Here is a 22,243-nt window from a genome sequence, read left to right as displayed (position 1 = left end):
ATAGATGCCTAAGAAAAGTTACTTTAGGATAATGATTTCAGAGGGGTGAGGGATGAAAAACCGTAAGTCTAGCATGGACAAAATCATGAAGGCTTTTGGAAGTTGTATTTCTCATTGACAAGTAAACCAAGTGCATTGCAACAGATGGTATACAAATCAAATCCTGGTACAGCACAGTATAGGGGACTATTTAAATTAATCCACTAGAAGTTTATTGAACTGTTAGATCCAGTTTTAATGAATATATTATAATATCCAGTCCTGTATAATAAAGTGGTTTTTTCATGTCCCAGCTGGCAACCCAAACTATCCTGGTACTATTCAATACTGCTTTGAAATTGTGGACACGATGGATTGCATGGAATGAGAAATACTGTATGACAAAAGATTCATAACTCCTTGTCTGTTTAACAGTCAACGTATTTGACAGGATAATGTATTATGTATAAAATATAGCACCAGTAATTGAATTCCTGTGAAATGTTAACTGTTCTAAGTCAGATTTGACATATGTTTCAAACTGTTTGGAATATCATTCATTGATTTTTAAAAAGATGGTACTTCCTGGTAAGCAGCAGCTCAGAGTAGAAAGAGCACTGGACCTGGAGTCAGATGCACTGCAGGTTGTTTTCGCTAAACGCTCTCTAATATCCTTTCCAGATCTAATGTTCTATTATCTTTTACTACTGAATCTTGAGAGTTTGGCTATCTGAGGTAATTTTTAAATGGCTTTAAAGTTGTTGTTTTCAAGTATTTTGTTTATTGCTTTTTAAACGTTAGTTTTAAAAATCGAATTTGATAAGGAAAGGGGTTGGGAGGAGACAGTTTCATTGTTTTTTGTATTTTCCAGAAATCTGCTGTTGCATATCTTCTATCACTTGTTAATAGCTGTCAGCCCCTCTCTACTCTGTCAATAAGAGTCGGAAGGAGTTGGAAGGTGTCTAGGAAAGTGATTCCAGAGAGCAGCAATAGTCCTTTCTGCCACAAAGCTTAGAGAAAACACTATCTGAGAGACTAGATTGGTATGGTGTGTTTACATAACTGGCTCAAATTCCCAAGATTAAATAGCTTAGAATTTCTTAAGAGAGTTCACTTAAGTAAATGTTGCTTTTGTTCTCAGGTTTCCTTCTCCCAAACCCCACTGTGCTTACATCTCCACATCAATGTCTGACCAATAAAAATCACATGCCTAAAATATCCAAAATTGATCTCAACATCTTTCTCTCCAATCCTGCTTCTTTCTTGTATTCCCAGTCTTGATCAACAATATCACCAGCCCATCGGTTCTAGTCAAGCTCAAAACCTTGGAGTCAGTCTTGACTCCTCCTTCTCCCTATTGCCCATTTCTCAGTCTTGGCCCTCTCCAATCCACCCTTCACATTGTGGCTGCCAAAGTGCCCTTTCTAAAGTGCAAATATGGTCACAGAGCTCCCCAGATTAAAACACTATAATGATTCCTTTTCATCTACTGGATAAAACTCAAAGTCCTCTTGGTACCTGCATATCTCTCTAGCCCAATCCCCTGCCACTTCCTGCCATTCCTCTGAGCCCTTTACACTCCAGTTACATGAACTGCTCACAGTTACCCAAACACACCATGGTCTTTCGTGATTGTGACTTTGCATGTGAAATTTCCTCTGCTACTTTCTCAGCTCCAGTTAGTTACTTTTCCTCATGTTCCCATAGCATTTCCACATACTAGTTTTATAACTCTTCTCACATTATATCGTAATTACTTCTTCACTTGTTTGTCTTCACTACCAGACTGCTAGTTCCCCGTTTTGGGAGAAGGTAAACATTGTACAGGAGATTCAGACTCTGGATGCTTCTAGATGGCATTTAAGCTTGCTTTGGACCCTGAGACATTATGCTATCCTCTGATGCTCGCTTTTTCTCCTTGTCCCAGTCCTCCCTCTGCTGGAGGTGTTAAGAAGCAGTGGAATGATCATGTGGCCAAAGATAAGACAAAGCAGCCTGGCTGATCCACAACCTGGATAAACATCTGCCTCATATCATTTTTTAAGCAAATGAAAAGCTGGCTAATGGACCTTGGATTTAAGGTGGCCTTGCAGGAGCTTTTTGTCTTGCCATGTGTTAGTTGGCTGACCCTGATTTTAATCCCCAGACCTGTAGCTAGGGGTCAATACACCCATCCCTGATGGTCTCAAAGAGCATCACACTACTGTCAAACAAATAGCCCAAGAAGAGTTAGCTGGCGGAGATCTTCTTCCATGTTTTCTCCTCTGCCTGAAGCTGAAACAAACCTGTTTGCAGGAATGTTTGCCTTTTGGATGATTGCACCACAGAGCAAGGGATCAAATACCAATCACATCCATGTGGTGGGTCTTCTTCCCAATTGCAGTGGGTCCCACCTCCCAAAAAAAGTCATAGGGAAGGTTTTCATCTCTATCCCAGAACAATATCCAGTTAGCATTGCTTTCTGTCCTAGTGGAAGATAACCTAGTCTTTTAATCAGTATTTAGTTGCCCATGTAAGGCAGCCAGTTTCTCAAGCACCCCTGGATATAGAGTTCCCTAGGTACGGTGGCTCTAGATATATTCTGGGTTGATCTGATTGGTGATTCCCAGGGAAGGACCTTGCCAGGCAAATTAAAAAAAAAAAAAAGGTTATTTATCAGCCTGGTTGGGAGAATCTCACCTCTAAAAACAACAATGTTTTAGAAAACACACGAATTTACAATCATCATAGAAATTCTCCTTCATGGCTATTGTAAATTTTATCAGATACTATGTTTACACTACAGTGAGACTTCTAGCAGCAAGAATGGGTTTTAGTTTTAAGTTGGGAGGAAAGGAAATTAATAGTTGTCATCAGGAGAAACTACCTTTAAAAAATCAAATAGCTCCCACAATGTCCTTTCATACATATGTCAAAGGCAAGGAACAATGATCTGCTGTCTTAGGTGTCCATCTGGCTGTGTCCTGATTTGAAGAAAAATAATTCAGCTGCTACCAGGTGTAACATGAAATAAAACAGAAACAGAACAGGTGGGAGTGGCCCCCTGAAGTTCTTAGGTTTCTATATTCAGAGTAAAGATTACCCTACCCACAAAACGATCATTGATGACATCATTTATGATGCCTTTGCCCTTCAGTTGGCACTGCACAGGCACCGCTTGGTTCTTCACCACATCTGTAAAGTGCATTGCCACCAGCGGGGAGGTGTAGTTAACCTGTAGGTGGAAGAACAATGAATTCTAAATGTGAGAAGGGGAGGGTGTATGGTGGGGGAGGGGTAATAGGAAGAAAGTGATCAAATATTCAGTGCAGAATGGGACAACCTCCACGAAACGAACTGAGTAAATCCCATGATGCCAAGTCACAAATGGCTAAAGCAACTGACATGCTCTCTCTCCCCAGGACAGTGGGGAAATTACACATTTTTCTCATAAGTCACTGCCAGATGTCTGCTTGTCCTCTGGGGAAAACCAGTTCTAACTCAGTGTGATGTGATTTTCTGGATATCAGACCATGAATCAAACCAGAACTAGTATCTATCAAGTCTTTATGCTAGAGATGGAGTCTCCACTGCCCCAAGGCTTCAAATGGGAGAAACATGGAATTATGCCCAATTATTTGGGCATAACTGAGTGCAATGACAGTGATTTGTTTGCTCCCGGCTCTGCCACTAATTAGCTATGTGACATTGGACAAGACACTTCCTGTCTCTGAACCCTACTTTCTCCATCCGTAAACTGAAGGAGTTAGACCAGACCATATCTGAGATTCCTTCAGGTATGGAAAGGAGTGGTTGTGACAGGAATTGGTAGAGGGACTTCCTGATTCACCCCTCTGTTACTACCTGCTGCTCCCTAATCCTCATAGATCCCAGCCAGCTCTTCCTTTGTCTCTGAGCCCTTTCTGACAGCAAAGACTGAAGGAGATACAGGCTTACGTGAGTCAGTTTGCCGTAGTAAGGGTAGTAGCGGAGGTCAAAAGAAGCCGACTCTGGGTAGTAATTGATGGATCGGATGTCGTTTTCATCACCTCTCTGTAAGTAAAAGCAGGTATATGTGGAGTGCTGGGTCACTCAGTGGGTTGGAGCCTGAGCTAAAGGGGCCTGTGCTCCAGGTGAAATCACTGTGTGACACACAACCAACTGTCCCAAGAAGACCACGAAAGCAGAATGAGGCACAGCTCAGCCCAGACCTATCCCCAGAGAAGTGCTTCAGGGAGAGACTGTGCCTTGGCTTTTCAGTTCAAAGAATACCAAACAGAACAGGCCTGGACTGAGGAGGCCGAAGGTGCTCAGTATGGCTCTGAGCTGGCTCTTAGGGGACCCAGATAGAAGAGCTCCAAAAGGCTTGCAGCACCTCATGCTGCTCTGGTAAGAGGGCCTACCATGCCAGCCCCTTTCCAAAGAATCATACCGGGCCTAGCACTCAGTCTTGAGCTTTGGAGTTGAGGCAGGTATACGTTGGAACATGTTTAGTAAATCCCACTTCACAACAACTTGCACACTGGATTTACATCTATTGGAAGTCAAACCAGGGGCACAGGGACCTGATGCATGGGGATGTCACCTATAGCGGGCTCACCTAAACTCATGTCTCTGACCACATTCTCTGTAGTGCTTAATTACAGTAGGTGGAGTCAGGAGGATAAGCAAGAGGGGCTCGTTACTGGAAATGATTAAATAAACAAGTCTACCCTCATTATATCATGTCAGGTAGGGGACTGCCCATTCTGCCGATGCATTAGGCTCACCCTAAATAGCAGAGGTCTGGGGGCTAATAAGGGACAAATAGCGCATCACTACTAGCAAATCACTCACTAGGGTCATGTGATTACTTCTGTCAATATAGTACAATCGTTTTTAGTATAAACTGAGCTCTCCTTAATTTATTCTAGTAAGTACCCCATCCTGCTTTCCACAGTGGGTGTGGATTTGGCCAGTATTGATTATTATAGAATGTATAAAGACTCTTAATATTTCTATCTTTTTAAAGGACAGTTCTCAGCAAGGTTCGATGTAAGCTGAAAAATGAATGGCTTCCACTAGGGAACTATAAGTAGGACTCAAGTCAATTAATATGCTAGTTTAAGGCTGAGTTGGTCTTTCTGATTTATTTACATATTCTTCTAAAAAGCAATGAAATTCATTTTTCATGAATGGTCTGTCAAATCAATTCCACTAGTTTGTAGTTACACCCCACATGTGTGCCTATTTACTCATACTCATGTTCACGTGAACAGAATGAATGTTCTTACCTGTTCACCTGGCAAACACTCCCTGACCTTTCAAAGCTCATCTTCAGTGTCACCACTTCCCATGTGGAACCAACCTTTCCCTCTTCAATATCCCCACTGCACCTTTCATAGCACCTGTAATACTTGATTGCCCTGATTTCAGAGACAGACTCATATTTATCTTGGCACCCCTACACCTAGCAAAGTACCTGGTGTATAATAAGTGATCAATAAATGCTTGCTGAATGTGGACTATTGGATGAACAAATGCTGCATTTTGCTGCTTTCTGATCACCATCAAGACTGGAGTTTTAGGTATTTCTAGTACTGAGAATGGGATTACCTGGCTTCACATATTTGCAAGACAACTATCCAAGGCTGGGGGTGCAGTTGATGTTATCAAAAAGGAGGGAACCACTGCCAGTTTAAGAAACAGACCCAAGATCTAGGGTTTTTTCCTACAAAGGAGCTAATTGGTACGGATGAGATAGGAGTTAATGGTCCCTCGAAGGACAGTTAATTAGCATATTAATGGAGTTCTGTTTATACTTCCCTTGTAGTCATTTGTTATTGCAACACCCAGTGCCACTGGTCATTGCTGCAAAAAGTGAAATTCAGTTTTAAAATCAGGGACTAATGACTCTAATGAAAGCTGTTTGTTTAGTTCAAAGAAACAAGTAATTAGAGCTAAAAGCAAAAGTGTAAACAGAATCCCAATTAATGGCTTGGCACATTGTTGTTCCCTGCTGTGGCCCTTAGCTGAGGTTCAGTCTTTGGCTTTCACAGGCATAAATCAGCACATACACACACACACTGCACACGCAAACGCACATGAACTGATTGCTTTCTGGAAATAGGGAGGCCTGAAGTTACTAAAGAGAGGTGTGGTTATGAAAAGACTGACCTTTTCCCTAACCCTTAGCCAATCATCCATGGTAAAGCCCTTGGAAGTGATGAACCACAGTTTTGCATGAAACAGATGCACTAACAAGGCTCACTCAAAAGGCACTTTACCTGGACTTTGCAGGAAACCTTCACAGGATCTCCAAGCTCAGGACGAAAGCCTACAATCTACCAAAAGAAAACCAGTGTGTTTTTGTTTTTTTTAAAAAAAGCAGATTTGACAGTAAAAATGGGGCTTTTCTAAATTCCCCTGAGTCATCCCTTCCTTAGGCATATAATCTATTTTGGCCTCTCGGAAATCTTACAAAAAGCAGAAAATATCTTCAGAGCTGTGCACCTCAGCTTACTCCTTGTTGTATTTGTGCCTGATAGTCATAAAATGGTAACTGTAGCAAGATAACCCTGAAGATGTAAAGACCTTTCTGGTTTCCAGAGGGATGTGCCTGCTAAGGCTCTGCCACACCTAAGGCATGGCAGGAGAGAAGGAAAATGCATTTCTTGATATAAGAATTGTTCCCCACCCCACCCCCATGTCAATCCTCTATTTCAAACAGCCCAGGATGTCATTCCTGACAGAGGGCATCAAAGGGTAGGTTTAGGGGTGTGGGAGAACAATGGAAATAGGATGTGTTCAGGGAGAAAAAGGAATTATTGCTTGATAGGTTTGTCCGGTTGTTTGTATTACTGATGCTATCAGTAAAAATGGCCAGACTTGCAGTATATGAAGATAGAGCCCAAGAGAAATGGAACGAGCATAACCCTCCTACCCAGATCATCCTCTCATCATCGCCAGAGTATTAAGGGCCAATATACCCGGTTCATCTTTAGAAGGATGCAGGGCTGTCCAGTAGAGTAGCCAAAAGTAGGGTCCTCCAGGCCAGAGCAGTTCTTCAGGAAGGAGCGCTTAAATTGGCAAGCTTTCTTGTCCTCATCCTCATTGCCATCTTGAATGAAGTACTGCCCCGGAGGACAATCTACATTCATTTCCTCTTGAAGACTGTCATTATAACCTAAAGTGTGTGCAGGTGGCAAAGGGTCATGTTAGACAGGTGCTACAGGGGAAGGCCATGTTTTCAGTAGCCCTCCTCCCTAGTTTCCTTTCTCCAGCTTGCTTGTGCTCCTCTGAAAGCCCACTCAGTCTGTACTAGGCCCTGTGACCCGGCATTAGGTGCTCAAGGCTCTTCACCAGCAACATCCTTCCAGGAAGCCTTCCAGGCTCCTCTCCTCCATTCACTTTGATTGCCTGCCCCCTTGCTTCTCATTCCCTCGGAACTTCTGAGTATCTATCTCTAGGTCATATGTGGGTTATTTTATTACTTCTATTTTCCATTATTTTTTTCATATATGGTAAATTGTAAACTTGGAGGGCTGCCTCTTCTACTTCTGGCAGAGGAATAGGCACATACAAGACAGATTTTGGAAAAGAGACTGAATTGTGTCAAAGCATGTCATACATAAGGAGGTGAAGCTCCTGGGTTAAATCTCTAGGACAGATGTCCCTTTGAGGTCAATGAGATGCATCTGATGCGAGAGAGTGAAAAGTGTGCGTTGTGGAACAGGAGGAAGTGTGTGTTCCTGGGAGGAAGAGGAGGAGAGGGAGAAAGAGGAAAAGGAGGAGGAAGAGGAGGAGATAGATCAGCTCCTCATTCTTTACAGAGGGAAGTTAGCACTGCAAAATAGAAGCTTAGTTTGAAAGACAGAAACCAATGACAACCATAGGGTCTCCACCGAGAGGGTGAGGGGGCGAGATCTTGTCTACTGAGGCCTGAGGCACTCAGAGTTCGTGTTCCTTTACATTGGATGGAATGCAACCTGTGTTCAAGGTACACATATCAGAGAGAGCGCTGAGAGAGGTTATCTGTGAGCTGACTCTTTTGGGTACTAGATGCCATAGAACTGGTCTTTGGAAATTACTGCCTTAGATTCAATTTGGTTCTAAATGATGGAGTCCAGTTAGTCCTGTTAGATCCAGCCCCCAAGCATTCATGTTCCAAGTAGTTCAGTTTCTCAGAGGAGATTGTGCACCTATGATCCACTAGTGGTAAAACTCCAATGGACTACGGGACCCTCATCTAGACAGGCTGTGACTTGGGTTTCATATTATCAAGAAACACCTGGGAATTTTAAATGTATTCCAGTTATGGCTAAGCCTTTATTTTTTCTTTGATAAAACTACATTCAATTCAAGGTTTTGTTTTAATCTTCTTTTTTTAGAACAAGAACGATGTTCAAATAATAACTTTCTAAATAGAAGCTCTAATCACATGCTCATTGTTTCTCCTGAGGTAGTCCCATTAAAAATAATGTGACATGGGTATGACCCTTATTGCAAAATCCCAGTCCACGTGGGAATGAAATTGATACTCTGGGACATCTATTTCAGAGATGTGTTCCTTTTAAACAGGGCATATTTTCTACACTTAGGAACTAAAACCCCAATGCTTTTCCTAATGTTCCCCACCTCTGCCATCAGGTCAGAATTTGGTATTCCTCCATCTACTAGCTTCTCAGAGTGATTTCCTCAGCAGAGATTCTGAAAATGCATTTGCAATAGCTCACAAGCATTTTGAAAGAAAAGAAGATATTGTGCTGGCTATGATGCCCCAAACATTGTTTTTTGGCCCAAATTGGAACTAGATGGACTCAGAAAGAACCCAGCTCCCCTCGTTTTACAGGTGAGGAGTCTGAAGATCAGAGTTACCCAAAATAACAGTGAGCATTACTGATACAAAGCTGAGTTTCTAACTCCTGGTCATATGGCAACAGCAAAGAATTATGAAAAGCAGCACTTCTCAGGCTTTAAAGGTCATACAAATCACCTGCAGATCTTCTTAAAATACAGACCCTGACTCAACAGGTCTGCGGGTGCCTGAGAGGCCATGTTTCTAACACACTCCCAGATGATGTTGATGCTGCTCGCCTCCAGATCATGCTTTGAGTAGCAAGGGTGTCAAGAACATGGATGTGGGTTTAAACACTGGTTCTGCTGCTGTGAGACTTTGGTCACGTTACTTCCCCTTTCTGATCCTCAGTGTCCTCATTTGTAAAATGAGGATGATAGACTCTGCTCTACAGAGGGAAAGTTAAATGACAAAAGTTATGCGTTTAAACAACACTTCCCATCACATAAGAGATTGTTTTCCTCTTAATTTAGTGCACTTTCTACTGGCCACTCCTATCCCCCATTTCAGCCGGGCCAGGACAACCAAACCAGTCTAACTGGCTTTTTATCCACAAATAGGTGCAGCAATGCAAACCCACTAGGGCTCCTCTTTGATAGCTAGATAAATACAGAGCCTTGGGCTCTGTGTTTAACCTTCACCAAGCTGCTGTCTCAGTTTCACCCTGTGGAAGGGCTTCTCAAAAAGCCACTCATTTGTCCCTGAAAATGTATCTGATGATGCTCTAGAGCTAGGCATCTTGAAAACCCTTGCGATCAAAATGTTGGAGTGACTGCCGCCCAGAGATTCTTCCTCTAATTCCTTTCTGAAATGCTTTTCAAAAAAGACACTTACTCTCTTCCTTCAAGATTGCTCGTCTTCAAGAATTTTCTTACCTTGAGAAAGTAGAGGAGGTAGGAATCTTCCAGTTCTGGAGAACATTATTCTCTTCTCACCACTACCTCCCCCCAGAATTATCTTTTACAGTTGATCATTATTGAGCCATCTGGATGTACCCAGGAGATAAGTAGGTGCTGTAGGATGTTCAAGAAGAGAAAACAAGTTCTCTGCCCCAATGAGCTTATCATCTCTCTGGCGATCTGGCTTGTATGCTTTCAAGGCAATGTACGATAAGAAAAACTAGAGCAGTTTTCATTGTATCTACAGGTGCTGAGGGGGATGCAAGGTAAGGAAGGACCAGGATGGGCTGGGGTTAGTAAGTGTAGGATTTCCGAGCCAGGTGAACTTTGAATTTTGAATTCCCACCCATCACCTTTCCAAAGAGATTTCCACCAATCAGAGGAACTTACCCTGGAGAAAGCCATTTAGGCTAATCACATAATGCTGCCAAGTGTCAGGTTCAGAAACGTTGAAGTTGAAGTTAAGGCTATGGGCGAAGGGTCTGATCATAACTCCTGGCAATGAAAACAGTTCTTGGATATATTAACCCGTTCTTGGGATAATTTTTTTGTATCGATTCCCATGAAACCATTTCCCCCCAGGCAATCAAAATGAAAAGGACCATAATTTGCCAAGTACCATTATACTTGAACTCTTAATAATTGAATCCCTAAGTCATTACCGGGAAGAGCCAAAGTTAATTGAGGCTGAACATGCTGTGCAAGCAGATTTCTGTCCAGCAAGTTCTGACAACACAGGGCATTTGGGCACTCACCAGGAGGCTTCACCCTCTCAGTGAAGGTCGGCATGTAAGGACTGATGGTCAGAAATAGCGTGTACATGCAGAGGGTGATCACAGCAGCCAGGGAGGCATAGAAAAAGAAGTAAATGACTAAAATCAGGCCTGCAGAACAATCAGAGACGAGAGTGGTCAGTGTTTGCCAACAAGCCCTTCCTCCTCACTTGAACTCATGAACCAGAACCAACTCAAACAAACACAAGAGATGGCCTTTTTAATCCCCAGATTCAGTATGTCCTTGCTCATTCAGATTTCACCAATTTGGAATTGGTGAGAATTGTGTCAGAGGTCTAATTGATCACAGTTTACCTTTACAGCATCTCCGATGGAAGGGCTTGCTGAGCAAGTGATGACTGTGAACAAGATTACAGGGGGGTGGAGTTTAGAGTACTGCAGAGGGCAAACTGCTTGGGAGTTCTCTGGGCAACAGTTGACGTCCTAAGTACAAATCATTCTTCGCTATTCATTAAAGCAGGTGCCCTGAAGAGTCCTAGCAGCTTGGTTCCAATGATTATATGTATTTGCAAGTGATGAAGACAGCGTTTCTTTTCACATAGCCTATAATTCAAACTTTTGATTAATTTCCACTGGACTTGCCTCTAATCAAGGCAAAGTGAGATTTCACCCTACTTATTTTAAATCTTATTCATCTTTAGCAAAAGTTTAAGTGGCTCTGCTTTTCAAAAAGAGCATTAACACAGGGCGGGGAAGGGAGGAGGAGGAAACCATACTTAATTATTGACACTTGCTACCTGTGAGCTCTATCTGTGAGCTTGGGCAAGTTACAGAACCTATCTGCACCTCCAATTCCCTGCAGGTAAAATGTGAAGAAGTTTAGCACTTATCTCATATCCTTCTCTATATCCATAACAAAATCTAAAATTCTGCCTTTCCTTACATCCTATCCTGACCGTACCGCTTCCCAGCTGTTTAATCTTAGACATGCTGTTAGACCTCTCTGGGCCTCAGCTTCCTCATCTGTCAAATGAGGACAATAACAGTACTTACTTCTTAGTATTGAATAATTCATATAAACAGCATAGCACAGAGACTGGCAGATACCAAGTGCTCTATAAATGGCAGTCATCATCCTTGTTATTATGAATATTTTTATTGCTATAGGACCAGAAGCATAATTGTGTGAATTCCTCCTCTGCTGGCTGTATTAGGATTAGGTTTGCCCCTAGACTAGGCAGCACAGGGTGAGGTGAATGAGCTGGTGAGACTGCCGCTGAGAAGCTCTTTGCAAGTCCTCCTTACAGCTCCCTCAGGCAACAATATCTGGCTCTGCTCGCAGCAGTGACATGATGTTGGAACTACAGATTTGAATTGAATCATGAACCAGAAACTGGAACAAACCACATAATTTTGCTGTACCCCAAACCAAATTCAAATACTAATGTTTAAATTGAACCATGAACCAAGTAAAATTAACCAAGAAAAAAAAGAGTGGAGGGAGGGAGAAAAAACTTCTTCATAATCCAACTGGAGATGGAACTTTTATGTTTCATAAGGTGAACTAAAGCAGAACTGGAACATGAACACATTGTCTCAGCTGGAGTCCCTGGAGAGGAAACAGCAGCACCTGCGTGCCTGTGATACTTGGCCACTGCCCACTGGATGTCCTAATGGGATGTGCCCTGTGCCTCCTCCTCCGTTCCTCTACCACCATCCCTGTCTTGGGAATGGATCAACAGCTGGAGCCATCTTGGGGGACTGGAAGACTCAGTTTTCTGGATGAAAGGAAATCAACAGAATACAGGTATATTCCCTTGGAGATATCTTCCTTCCTGTCCAGGGTGTGTTGGTAGGAAGCTACTGATGGGAGAATGGCACTAACAATGCATCCCCTCAGCTTTACCCAGGACTCTGTGCCCTGGAGTCTGTGATAGGCTAACTGTCTCAGCCACAAACACACACACACCTGGCAAAATCAAGCACCGTATCCACCTGAACCCACTGATCCCTCCAACCCTTTCTGCTCCAGATGTCCAAGTTTTAATTGGGCCACTCCTCTAGGTAATCCAGCGTTCTCTCCTGAATGCCCCACCCAAGCTTGGATAGACCTGGATATCTTGGATAGATTAGGTACCCATGATCCTAACTCTTCACTCCTCCCACCAAAACACCCCATCAGGTCCTGAGGCCCTACTCATCAGGGCCTTGTTCATTGCTAGAGTTCTTGAAGATGATGTGGTGTTCTGGCAAGAGAATGAACTCTAGTGTTCATCCAACCTGGGTTTGAAGCCCAGCACTGCCACTTATTAACTTTGTGACTTTAGATAAGTTACTTACCCTCTCTAAGCCTCAGTTTCTGCATCTGTAAAATGGGGATAATAATATTACTACCTCATATGGTTCTTTTCAATATCCAATAAAATAACATACAGTTCCTAAGAATAGAGGTTGCCCAGCTACCGAAGGAAAAGCCCAGAATATAATAGAAGTCTGGGCGGATATGTTGGTTATGTTGATGTCCAGGCTGGGATAGGGTTAGTAAGTGCTCAAGTGGGCACCTAGTTCTCAAGCAAGAGGACAGCAAGGCACATGCTTGGTGGCCTAGGCATAAACATCACTATTTGCCCTTTGCTCAGGGGTAGCCGAACAGAAGGAAGCCTGAGTTCTTGGACTCTCCTTAGACCTGCTACCCAGAGGCCAGGATATGGCCTATGGTGCAGTGTCTCCACTCTCATATCTTCCTTGGGCACTTGAACCTTTATGCCTCATCCTCATTTACTGGCCTATTGATTGTTCTCCACAGGAACAATTTGGATCAGCTCATCTGGTGAAGTTCCAATGGCTGGCTGTTTAGGAGTTAATGTAGGGCTCCTTCTCCCAGAATCACACTTGCATTTCACAAGGCCTGTTTTTCCAGTCCTCTTTAGGCAAGGGAGAAACAGCTGTGCCCCCTTTGGAGCGCCCCCCCCCCACCCCCCCAGTGAGTGTCCCGCATTTGCCTGCGGCTTCCAGAATGTTGGAATGTTCCTTGAATGGTACATTTGTTCCAGTTGAGAGTTCGAGGGATGGGCGGGGTGGAGCTGGGAACTGAGGAGGGGTGAAGGGAGGTGGGTGTTATTCAGAGCCCCACACTTGCTATTCCTAATTCCAGGAAGCAGGGCTAGCTGTTTCACTCTGACTGAGTTGAATTAGAAACATAAACTACAAGGGAGAGAATTCTCAGCCAAAGGGAACTTTAGGAGGCATGACTATCAACTTCAGCAACCTAGACCCTTGGCACTAGGGTACTTTTATTTTATCCATGGCATCCTCTATTTTTTTCTTTTCCTGTGGGTTAAAGAGTTCCAAACAAGCAGCTGCTCTTTTCCTGGGCTGTGCAGAGTGTGGCAAGTGTGAATTTTACCACAGGCTACATCTCCTGAGGAGAAGGCTCAGCATTAATAGTTCAAGAGGTGAGTAGGACCCTGGGAGAAGAGTGCCGGGGGCGGGGGGAGGGTTGAAGTAAAAGTGGTGGAAGCATGTGATACAAAGAGGAAATGCTAAGGAATGCAATTCTGCCATTGATCAAGCAGTATGGGGGCTTAGCTTTAATTGCTAGAAATGATCCCTTTAAACCTAATTTCTCTGTATACACCATGGGAGTGTAAAGCACCCACAAGCTGGGGCCAGGGGCAGGGCTCCCAGCTCTCCTTCTACTAGATGAAATGGTGAGGCTTTATAAACCCTTGGTCAGGTTAGCAGGGACTTGGGTTTCATATCTTAGAAATAGTCTTCTGCATAGTACTTTCGACTTAAGATTTTAACATCTCGTTGGAACTTCAGGCTGAGCCTGTGAGAGAGGCAAGGCAGGGATTGTTTCTCTCATTTGGCAAGTGAGGAAACTGGGGCTCAGAGAGGGTAAATGATGAGCCCAAGGTCATACAGATAGAAAGTGCCAGGGCTGGGACTTAAAAAATATTCTGTGCCTTTTCAACTTGTTCTTACCGTCTCTGCATTGCAAATGATATTGAGCCCAGTGGATTTCAGCTATGCAGTCAAGTTTGTTCACCTGCTTGGAGTTTGTTCTGATGGGATCTGCTCATAGTGCAGGCATTTCCCTAGGCATTGATCCCTTCACATGAAATCTAAGAAGTTTTCAGACAAGCCCATCCAACATATGGTAAAGGAGTCCTGGACACCAAACCAAAAAGCGAAGGACACCCGACTGGGACATTGGGACAACTGGGACTTACTCCAACTCTGACCTGTTCGGGCCAGAGACATCCTTTTCTCCGGATCCCACAGGTATTCGTTCACTGTCTGCAATTTCTGCCACAAGGCATTGCTTGTTGGCTGACCCTGACCCTCTTCCTCCTCCTTTTCCTCCTCTTCTTTCTCCTCCTCTTCCTCCTCCTCCTCCAAATCATGTACCACCATCACCCGGGCCTCTTCTTCTGCTTCTTCCTCTTCATCTGCTAAGTAGTTCTGGTTCACTTCATCCTGATCGTCCTGGAACAGTGACAAAATGCAATCCCCTTTTTAAAAAAAATTTCCAACAGCATATCCCACCAGCCAAAAATAAATGGAAAACGACTCAATATTTGGAGACGCTTCAAATTTCCATTTCCCCATAAACATACCCATTGTTACAAGAGGCAAATTTTCTTTCTCTCTGTTCTTTTGGAGGAAACGTCTTTTCTATGACCCATTTTAACCCAATATTCTTTCCATGGAAGTACAAGTTTTATTCTGAGCTTCAGGCATTTTGGTTCTTCCCGTGGGACTGCTCATGTCACTACTCAGTCCTGGGACCTTGGCCTCCTGCTTAACTTTGTCTGGCCTGTCAGGGCAGAGCTGAGGTCAACACTGGAAGATGTAGTAGTTTTAGACACTTGTCTCCATGATGGCAAATTCTCCATCCAAGCTTCATCCTAACACTCGTTATACTTTCAGCTGCTCAACCTCACCATCCCAAGCTGTGGCTAAAAATAGCTTGGGATAGACATCAGGAGGAGAGCCCAGCTGCCGTACCCCTCCTCAAAACTTAGACTGCCTTCCCGACAGAAGCAAGAGTTGGGGGGTCATTTGCTGCTCCTCTGACTGTTCCCCAAGCTGGAACCTCTTCCTGCCTTGAGCTGGTTGAACAGACCACCCGAGGGCTGGGACCCCAAGTGATACTTTCTTAGTCTCCCCTGCCCCCAACTCCATACTCTAGGCAAAAATCTGGGCATGTAGTAAGTGCTCAGCACATACTTTTTGATTGATTGATTGCAGCCATGACTTGAGATCTGAAACTGTAATCTCTGAGTGGTTCTAAGAAAATGAAACGAAAAAAGAAAAACCCAGACTTCACCAAGTGGTATTTCAAATGCCTCCCAGCCATAGGCTGGAGAGTTGGATCTTTGCTCTTTGTGGGTCTGCCAAGGCTCACTGCAGCAGAAAACAAGGCCACCCTCCCTTCTCTCTGCTGTCCAAATCTGAAGAGTGGCGGGGCCTGTGCACCTGTTGGGGTTGGATATGTCAAATGATAGAGGCCAGGGGCTGCCCCCTCCCTGCCTGATTCCTCAAAGGCCGTTTAGAGGACACTCAGCTAAAAATGCTGCCATTAGTCAGGGGAGGGGGGTGGCTTAGAGAATTGGATTGTTTAGAATCAGTAAAAGTGATACGAAATGACAAGGCTCTACTCTCAGCATTCAGTCTGCCCAGCACTATCTAGCTCTTGATTATAAGCACTCTTGAATTGTTCTCTAATTTGTTCCAATGTACAGCTTTATATCACACATCATATCAGAACTGACAGGGTCCTTGAAGATTCACTTGTCCATCTGAGGCTCAGAGAGGGGACAGGATCTAGCCAAAGCCACACAACAAGTTCATGATAGAGTTGACTGTCTCAGAACCTAAGTCTCTTGATAACCTGGTCAATGATGTTTCTCCTCTGTCACATTGAGCACAAGTGCCTAGAGGTGGTTTGCAGATTTATGGAGCACAACAGTGTGTTAGATTCTGTGTTCCCAAGAGATTGTAGGTGCTTATAATCAAGGATTTCTGACTCTGACATGGACTCACAGTGTAAGGCTTAGGAGAATAAACCCCATAGCTCAATGTTGAATGGATTAATAAAGGTTCTTAAACCTCTTTCACTTGTGTGTGAACATATGTACACATGTGACCTCCTGAGCTACATTGTGAGCACTGAGTGGGCAGGGACCATATTTTTCTAACTCCTGATGGCCCTCCACAGTGTGGTGCCCACAGCTAGGTAACCAGTGAATACTGAACAAATGTCAATGGTAACTGCCTGACTTAAAACTCCTGAACCAGGACTCTGGGGGACTCTCACAGAGCATCCTAACCTCAGCAGTCATGTGGACGGTAGTGGGTAGTCATCATGGCCCCCAGAGAATCTACTGCAACTGAGAATCTCAGAGAATTTGAAGTGTAACATTTATTTGTGGAGGAATGTATATTCCCTTTATATTTTCTGAACAACTTTCTTTCTCTCCTTGTTGCCGATATGCCTGCCCTCCACCTCTGCTCCACAGAAGAGGCAGCTGGCTTTGGCTTCAGCCTCATCTTATTTGTAGATATGAGCTCTCCTGATAATCCCATTAAAGATGGCTTGCCATTAAAGCTTTACCCTCCCGGGAAGAATTAACCTTCTCAGAGCTAATTTCCCTGCGGCTCTCACACTGCTGATCTTCAGGAACCTCAAATATCGTTTTTCCTCTCCTCTGCTTCCAGGCGTAGGAGGACCCCACATTGTGCAAAAGAGGCACTTTTGTGCAACTAACTATTTAACGGAATCCAGGAGAGAATCCTTTGGTAATGAGAGGGTCTGTTTTTGTCACTTTCCTTAAGTGGCACTGCCCTCATGTGATAGTGCGTGTGAGTGTGCTGGGATATAGTAGTGGGTGTGCGCTGGGGCCATCACGTTGCCCTAAAAGGGAAGAGTCTGAAGGGCAGAGGGTGGCTCCATTTTGAGCACTCTAAATATATAAACATATAAACAAATATATAAACAAACAGTGTGACCCAAAGGATCAATTTGTGCCCTGCATTGAGTAACACCCTGTAAACATTCGAACGGTTGGTTAATTTTAAAAGAGAAATTAGCACACAATTATTCACTGCATCAAATAATTTCTTCTTAAATTTAATCAAGTATTTCCTATAAAGAGCAAGATCCTCTGATGCGTTTAAAATCCAAACTAGTTGACAAATAAATAAATTACACACAACACTTCAGCAACATTACATAGAAAGGAAGCCAAGTAAGAAATAGTTATACATGCCCTACAGATTATGACTGCTTTGAGAGCTGGAAGGGACTTTGGGGATGTCAAAAGAATGATTCTACAAATTGTGGCTGGAAAGTTAAGGGAAGCCCTCCGTAGGTTGATATGCGGTTAGAAGAATTCGTGTTTTCCTCTGCTGACTATTGACAGTTTTCACTTAACTCTGTAATTATATAAGTGGCCATTTCCAAAGAAAAATGGATTAAGCTTTGTTTCCTCCTGGGGCTCAGATCACAATCCTCTCTGTGGGATATTTCAGAATATACCTACCCCCCAAAAAAGTACCATGTATGGCATATATTAATGATTTATAGCAAAGTAAATGCATAGAAACTTTGGGTTCAAAGAAATTTGTAATATACCCTGGAGACAAATGGTGACATCAAAGGTGCGTGCATGTGTGTGTGTGTGTGTGTGTGTGTGTGTGTGTTAGGCAGAGTGGGATGGCAGGCAGGGTAGCAATGGGTGGTGGAGGATCAGAGGGTTAGGGAGTTGCGTACTGCAAATATAATGGAAAGAGCACAAGATTAGACGTGAAGAAACTTGCATTTCACTTTGGCTCCTCCACTAACTTGCAAGTCACTACTGTGCTCTGAGCCCCAGCAGCCTCCTTTACATAAGGAGGGGTCTGGAGAGATGATGCCTAGGATTACTCCCAGCTTCTATCTAGGATTCTATGATTTTAGCTATAGTTTGGAATTTCTGCTTTAGAAAAAGAACAGCTGGGTTCCTAAGAAGCTACTACCCAAAGGGATTGAGACAGCTGGGTAGGCAGTGCCTTTCGTTTCCTCTTCCCCTTCCCTTCTCACTTGGTTAAATTTCTCGCTATTGAAATGAAACCTCTACTCCAAGACTCCAAAAGGTCTGAATTCTAGACTCTCAAGAAAAAAGTTTAGAAGACCTTTTATTCTCTGGCATCTTCCCCTTCCCTTATCTTTGTTCCCCAGGAAGAGGGGCTTCTGCCTTCAATCCAGCAATTTAGGGTGCAATTAGGTGCTGGGAGTCACTGATCACTCTCGAAACTTTGGGCTTCCTTAAACTTCACTGTTACTGCCCATCCCAAGGAGAAGCAGCCATAAGCCAAGATCTATACAACCCCCAACCCACCGCACTAAGAAGGGACAGCAAATATTCTGCTCCCTGGGACTCACAAGTCTGTAGCGATAACCGTAAGGAAAGGCCGGAGCCCTTCTGGACCGGAGCTGCCTTCTCATGGCTGTTCAGTGGGCAAAGACGTGGCAGAGGCAGGCAAGTGGGTGAGAGTTCTGGAGCTTCTGCTGGTACAGGAGACACTGGTTGCTGGGGACACTTGGCGCATAGTAAAAGTGAACCCTCCTGGCATGAGCCCTTCCCCAAAATAATCTGACATGCCCTGCTCTCATTGGTTGGCCCCTTCCCTGAATCAAAGGAAAGCCCTTATGGAAAAGCAAGCTCATCATTACAGGGAGGGGGAGATATTCTGGGTCACGAGGATGAGCGACTCACCACCACCCCCAACTTCACGTCTCTTCCCACCCTCTGTCCTCCTCTAGTGCCTGAGATACTATGGGCCCAATGGAAATCGTAAGTTGCGTTCTTCTCAATTGAGAGTTGGATATCAGTGTGTGCAGGGGGGGGCATGGTTGGGAGTTGGGGGTGAGGGGAGATTGCCAAGAATAACTTTCTTTTTTCATAAGGCTGATCTCATGCAAAAGGATCTAGGGTGTCAGGAAAGATTCCCTTTGCTCTCCCCACCCCCCCGACACACCAAGCCACCTACAATATTCCTTATTTGTGTCAGTCTACAAGCCCCTTCTATGTGAATTATGCATTCTTATTTTAAAGGCCAGGCTCCTGCTTTACCCCTCCTCACACCAAAGAGGGTGTTGGACATAAAGAAGCCTTTTTCTAGTCCACATGTCAGAATGGCCTCATCAGTCACTGACCCTCACACACACACCCCTTGGAATCCTGGCCAAATTTCTGTAGTGGTTGAGATCTATATTTATCCCTTAGCATCAGGGCAGGGAACAAGCCAGAACTTTGCAGTGTCAGTTTCCCAGACATATATAACTCCTGAAGCCAATGTGGGAATCCGACAAAATAAGAATTAGTAGAAATAGCCAAAACATTGTATAGCATTTTTGGTCTGTTTGGTCCACCCCCCTGGAGCCTGGGTGTCTAAAAGGCCTGGATGGAGTTTGTAATCCTTCCTTCACAAATCACCCCTCCCCCATTACACCCAAGTGGCAGAGAATGTTGCAGATACTGAGATTCTGGGCATGTTCATAACCAAGAAAGCCACGACAATAGCTTAGATAGATAGATTTATTCATAATTCCATGTCTGGGCTATTCTGATGAAGACAGCTTCAATAGTGATTAATTTAAAATAAAAACTCCATTTACTAGAATGTTGCTAATTGGGACTCTTCCTTAAAAGAATCTCCCCCCATACCCTTATGTGAAGAGAAAAGGCTACTCGCAAGAAAATAGAAACTCTTTTCTCTTTTTGGATTTCGATAAAAGCAAAATATATTTCAGGGGATAACCTGGTTTCAGTAGATAGTGAGTTCTATCTCTTATACTCTTTCCACTAGAGCCTTTTGTGTGATTCTTTTTTTTTCCCTAAAGATTGGCACATGAGCTAACAGCCATTGCCAATCTTTTTTTTTTCCTGCTTTTCTCTCCCCAAATCCCCCCAGTACACAGTTGTACATTTTAGCTGTGGGTCCCGCTAGTTGTGGCGTGTGGGACGCCGCCTCAACATGGCCTAATGAGCCGTGCCACATCCGTGCCCAGGATCCGAACCCTGGGCTTCCAAAGCGGAGTGCGCGAACTTAACCACTCGGCCACGGGGCTGGCCCCTTTTGTGTGATTCCTGATGTTACGTATGAGAATCCTGAAGCCCTTGGAAGCCACAAAAACAAACAAAGGCTAGATTAACTGGTCTTGTCTTACTAAGGCAGAAAAGAGCGTACAGACATGTTAGCAAGATTTCAAAAACCAAGAGCAGGAGGCAGCATTATTCACAACAGCCATGGTATGGAAACAAACTAAGTGTCTGTCAACAGATGAATGGATAAAGAAGAGGTGGCACATATATACGATGGAATATTATTCAGCCATGATAAAGAAGGAAATCCTGCCATTATTGACAACATGGATGGACCTTGAAGGCATCATGCTAAGTGAAATAAGTCAGATAGAGAAAGGCAAATACTGTATGATCTCACTTAGATGTGGAATCTAAAAAAGCCGAACTCATAGAAACAGAGAGTAGAATGGTGGTTACCAAGGGCTGGGGGGGTGAAGGAATCGGGGAGATGTTGGTCAAAGAGTACAAACTTCCAGTTATAAGATGAATAAGTTCTGGGGATATAATGTAAAGCATGGTGATTATAGTGTATTATATGTGATATATAATACTGTATTATATACTTGAAAGTTGCTAAGAGAGTAGATCTTAAAAAAGAAATGGTAATTATGTGACGATGGTGGCGTCAGCTAACGCTACAGTGGTAATCATTTTGCAATATATAAGTATATCAAATCATGTTGTACAACTTAAACTTACACAGTGTCATATGTCAATTATATCTCAATAAAGCCGGGGGGAAAAAACCCCAAGAGTGGGAAGACAAAGGGGATTTGGAATAATGTGATCTCAGGTAACAAAATGTTCCATTCTCCAGAATCTCTCATTCCCTAGCATTCTGGGTAATTTGGGGTTTGCTATATACTTAATATATTTGCAATGTATTTTGACAAGAGCCCAGGCTGTCTTCTGGAATGCCAGCTGTTGGGTGGGGTAAAATAACAAAATCCCATAGGATCTCAAAGACAGAAATCTTTATGAGTTTGCACTCAAAAGACTCTAGCTAAAGGAGAAACCATTACTGCCAATTTTGGAAAAAAAGCAATCTGCTTAACAGTGCAGCAGACTGGAGCCAGAAGTGGCCAATGGGGCTGCAAATGAAGCAGTGGCTACAGAGACAAGAGAGGAGGGAGAAAGGAGAGTTTTTGAACTTGACAGCAGATTCAAAGGCAAATGATTCAAGACTAAAACTAAATATACCTAGTCCTTTAGCACAGGTGTTAGCAGCTGCTTCTATAAGCCCCTTTTCCTGGTTGCCTGCTCTAGTAAAACCACATGGTTGCTGATGAGGAACAGAAACAATCTTATGGACTGAGTCTTCCTGTTCCCAAAAGAAGGAAGAGATGATAGCACTCTTCAGAGAATATGTGCCTCTACCACGAGATGGGCTAGTTTATGGCATCTGTTCTTGTGGGCCATTTCCACAATTGTGGGGTGGAGGAGGGGAGTGTGTCCCAGAGTCATCAAAGAGCAGTTGTGTACTTTCCCTACCTAGAGATTGGCTAAATCTCTAGAGAGTCTCTGGAAGGTCATGTGCAGTGGAGCTTAAGAGTTGTTTGCCATCAGAGTCACATCAGGCATTGTTGAGTGCTCTCTAGAACTCCAGTCCCTTCCAGCATTAGTGACCTTGTAGACCCTGAAGTCATGGGTGAGGAATCTCTAGGCCAGCCTAGGGCCTGA

The 22,243-nt window shown here is 43.7% G+C and overlaps 1 protein-coding gene and 1 long non-coding RNA gene across 7 annotated transcripts in view; one reads left to right on the top strand and one right to left on the bottom strand.

The window, feature by feature from the left end:
- Positions 1–189: 189 nt before the first annotated feature.
- On the bottom strand, positions 190–19,127 carry ATP1B4 (ATPase Na+/K+ transporting family member beta 4). Of its 6 annotated transcripts, none has more exons than XM_008507418.2 (8): positions 18,859–19,127; positions 14,663–14,918; positions 10,449–10,577; positions 10,084–10,188; positions 6,927–7,123; positions 6,225–6,281; positions 3,916–4,011; positions 190–3,193 (listed from the first exon to the last, which is right to left on the bottom strand). In XM_008507418.2, the coding sequence occupies exons 1-8, from the start codon at positions 18,919–18,921 to the stop codon at positions 3,032–3,034; spliced, it is 1,065 nt and encodes a 354-aa protein (XP_008505640.1). In that variant the 5' UTR covers positions 18,922–19,127; the 3' UTR covers positions 190–3,031. The 6 variants fall into 6 exon arrangements, with proteins under 6 accessions (XP_008505640.1, XP_008505641.1, XP_008505642.1 ...); XM_008507419.2 differs by having other exon boundaries at positions 14,675–14,918; positions 18,859–19,039; XM_008507420.2 differs by lacking the exon at positions 6,225–6,281 and having other exon boundaries at positions 18,859–19,035.
- LOC139081157 (uncharacterized) overlaps positions 13,559–22,243 on the top strand; it is a 25,146-nt gene continuing 16,461 nt past the window's right edge. Inside the window, exon 1 of the long non-coding RNA XR_011536219.1 lies at positions 13,559–13,882. This is a non-coding gene — a long non-coding RNA (uncharacterized lncRNA). The remainder of the gene's footprint in view (positions 13,883–22,243) is intronic.

The sequence above is a fragment of the Equus przewalskii genome, chromosome X (assembly GCF_037783145.1).
Source record: "Equus przewalskii isolate Varuska chromosome X, EquPr2, whole genome shotgun sequence".
In the NCBI taxonomy this organism is placed as follows: domain Eukaryota; kingdom Metazoa; phylum Chordata; class Mammalia; order Perissodactyla; family Equidae; genus Equus; species Equus przewalskii.
The sequence above is the reverse complement of the archived record's forward strand: the minus strand, read 5'-3'. Positions and strand labels throughout refer to the sequence as shown.

Bases quoted from the DNA above. Each gene is read 5' to 3' on its own strand.
- ATP1B4 (XM_008507418.2), bottom strand. From the start codon at position 18,921: ATGAGAAGGCAGCTCCGGTCCAGAAGGGCTCCGGCCTTTCCTTACGGT. The intron at 6,282-6,926 runs GTATATTGGCCC...TTCTTTTGGTAG, and splicing joins TCCTTCTAAAGATGAACCGG to ATTGTAGGCTTTCGTCCTGA. The intron at 4,012-6,224 runs GTAAAGTGCCTT...TTTTACTTACAG, and splicing joins AGGTTTCCTGCAAAGTCCAG to AGAGGTGATGAAAACGACAT.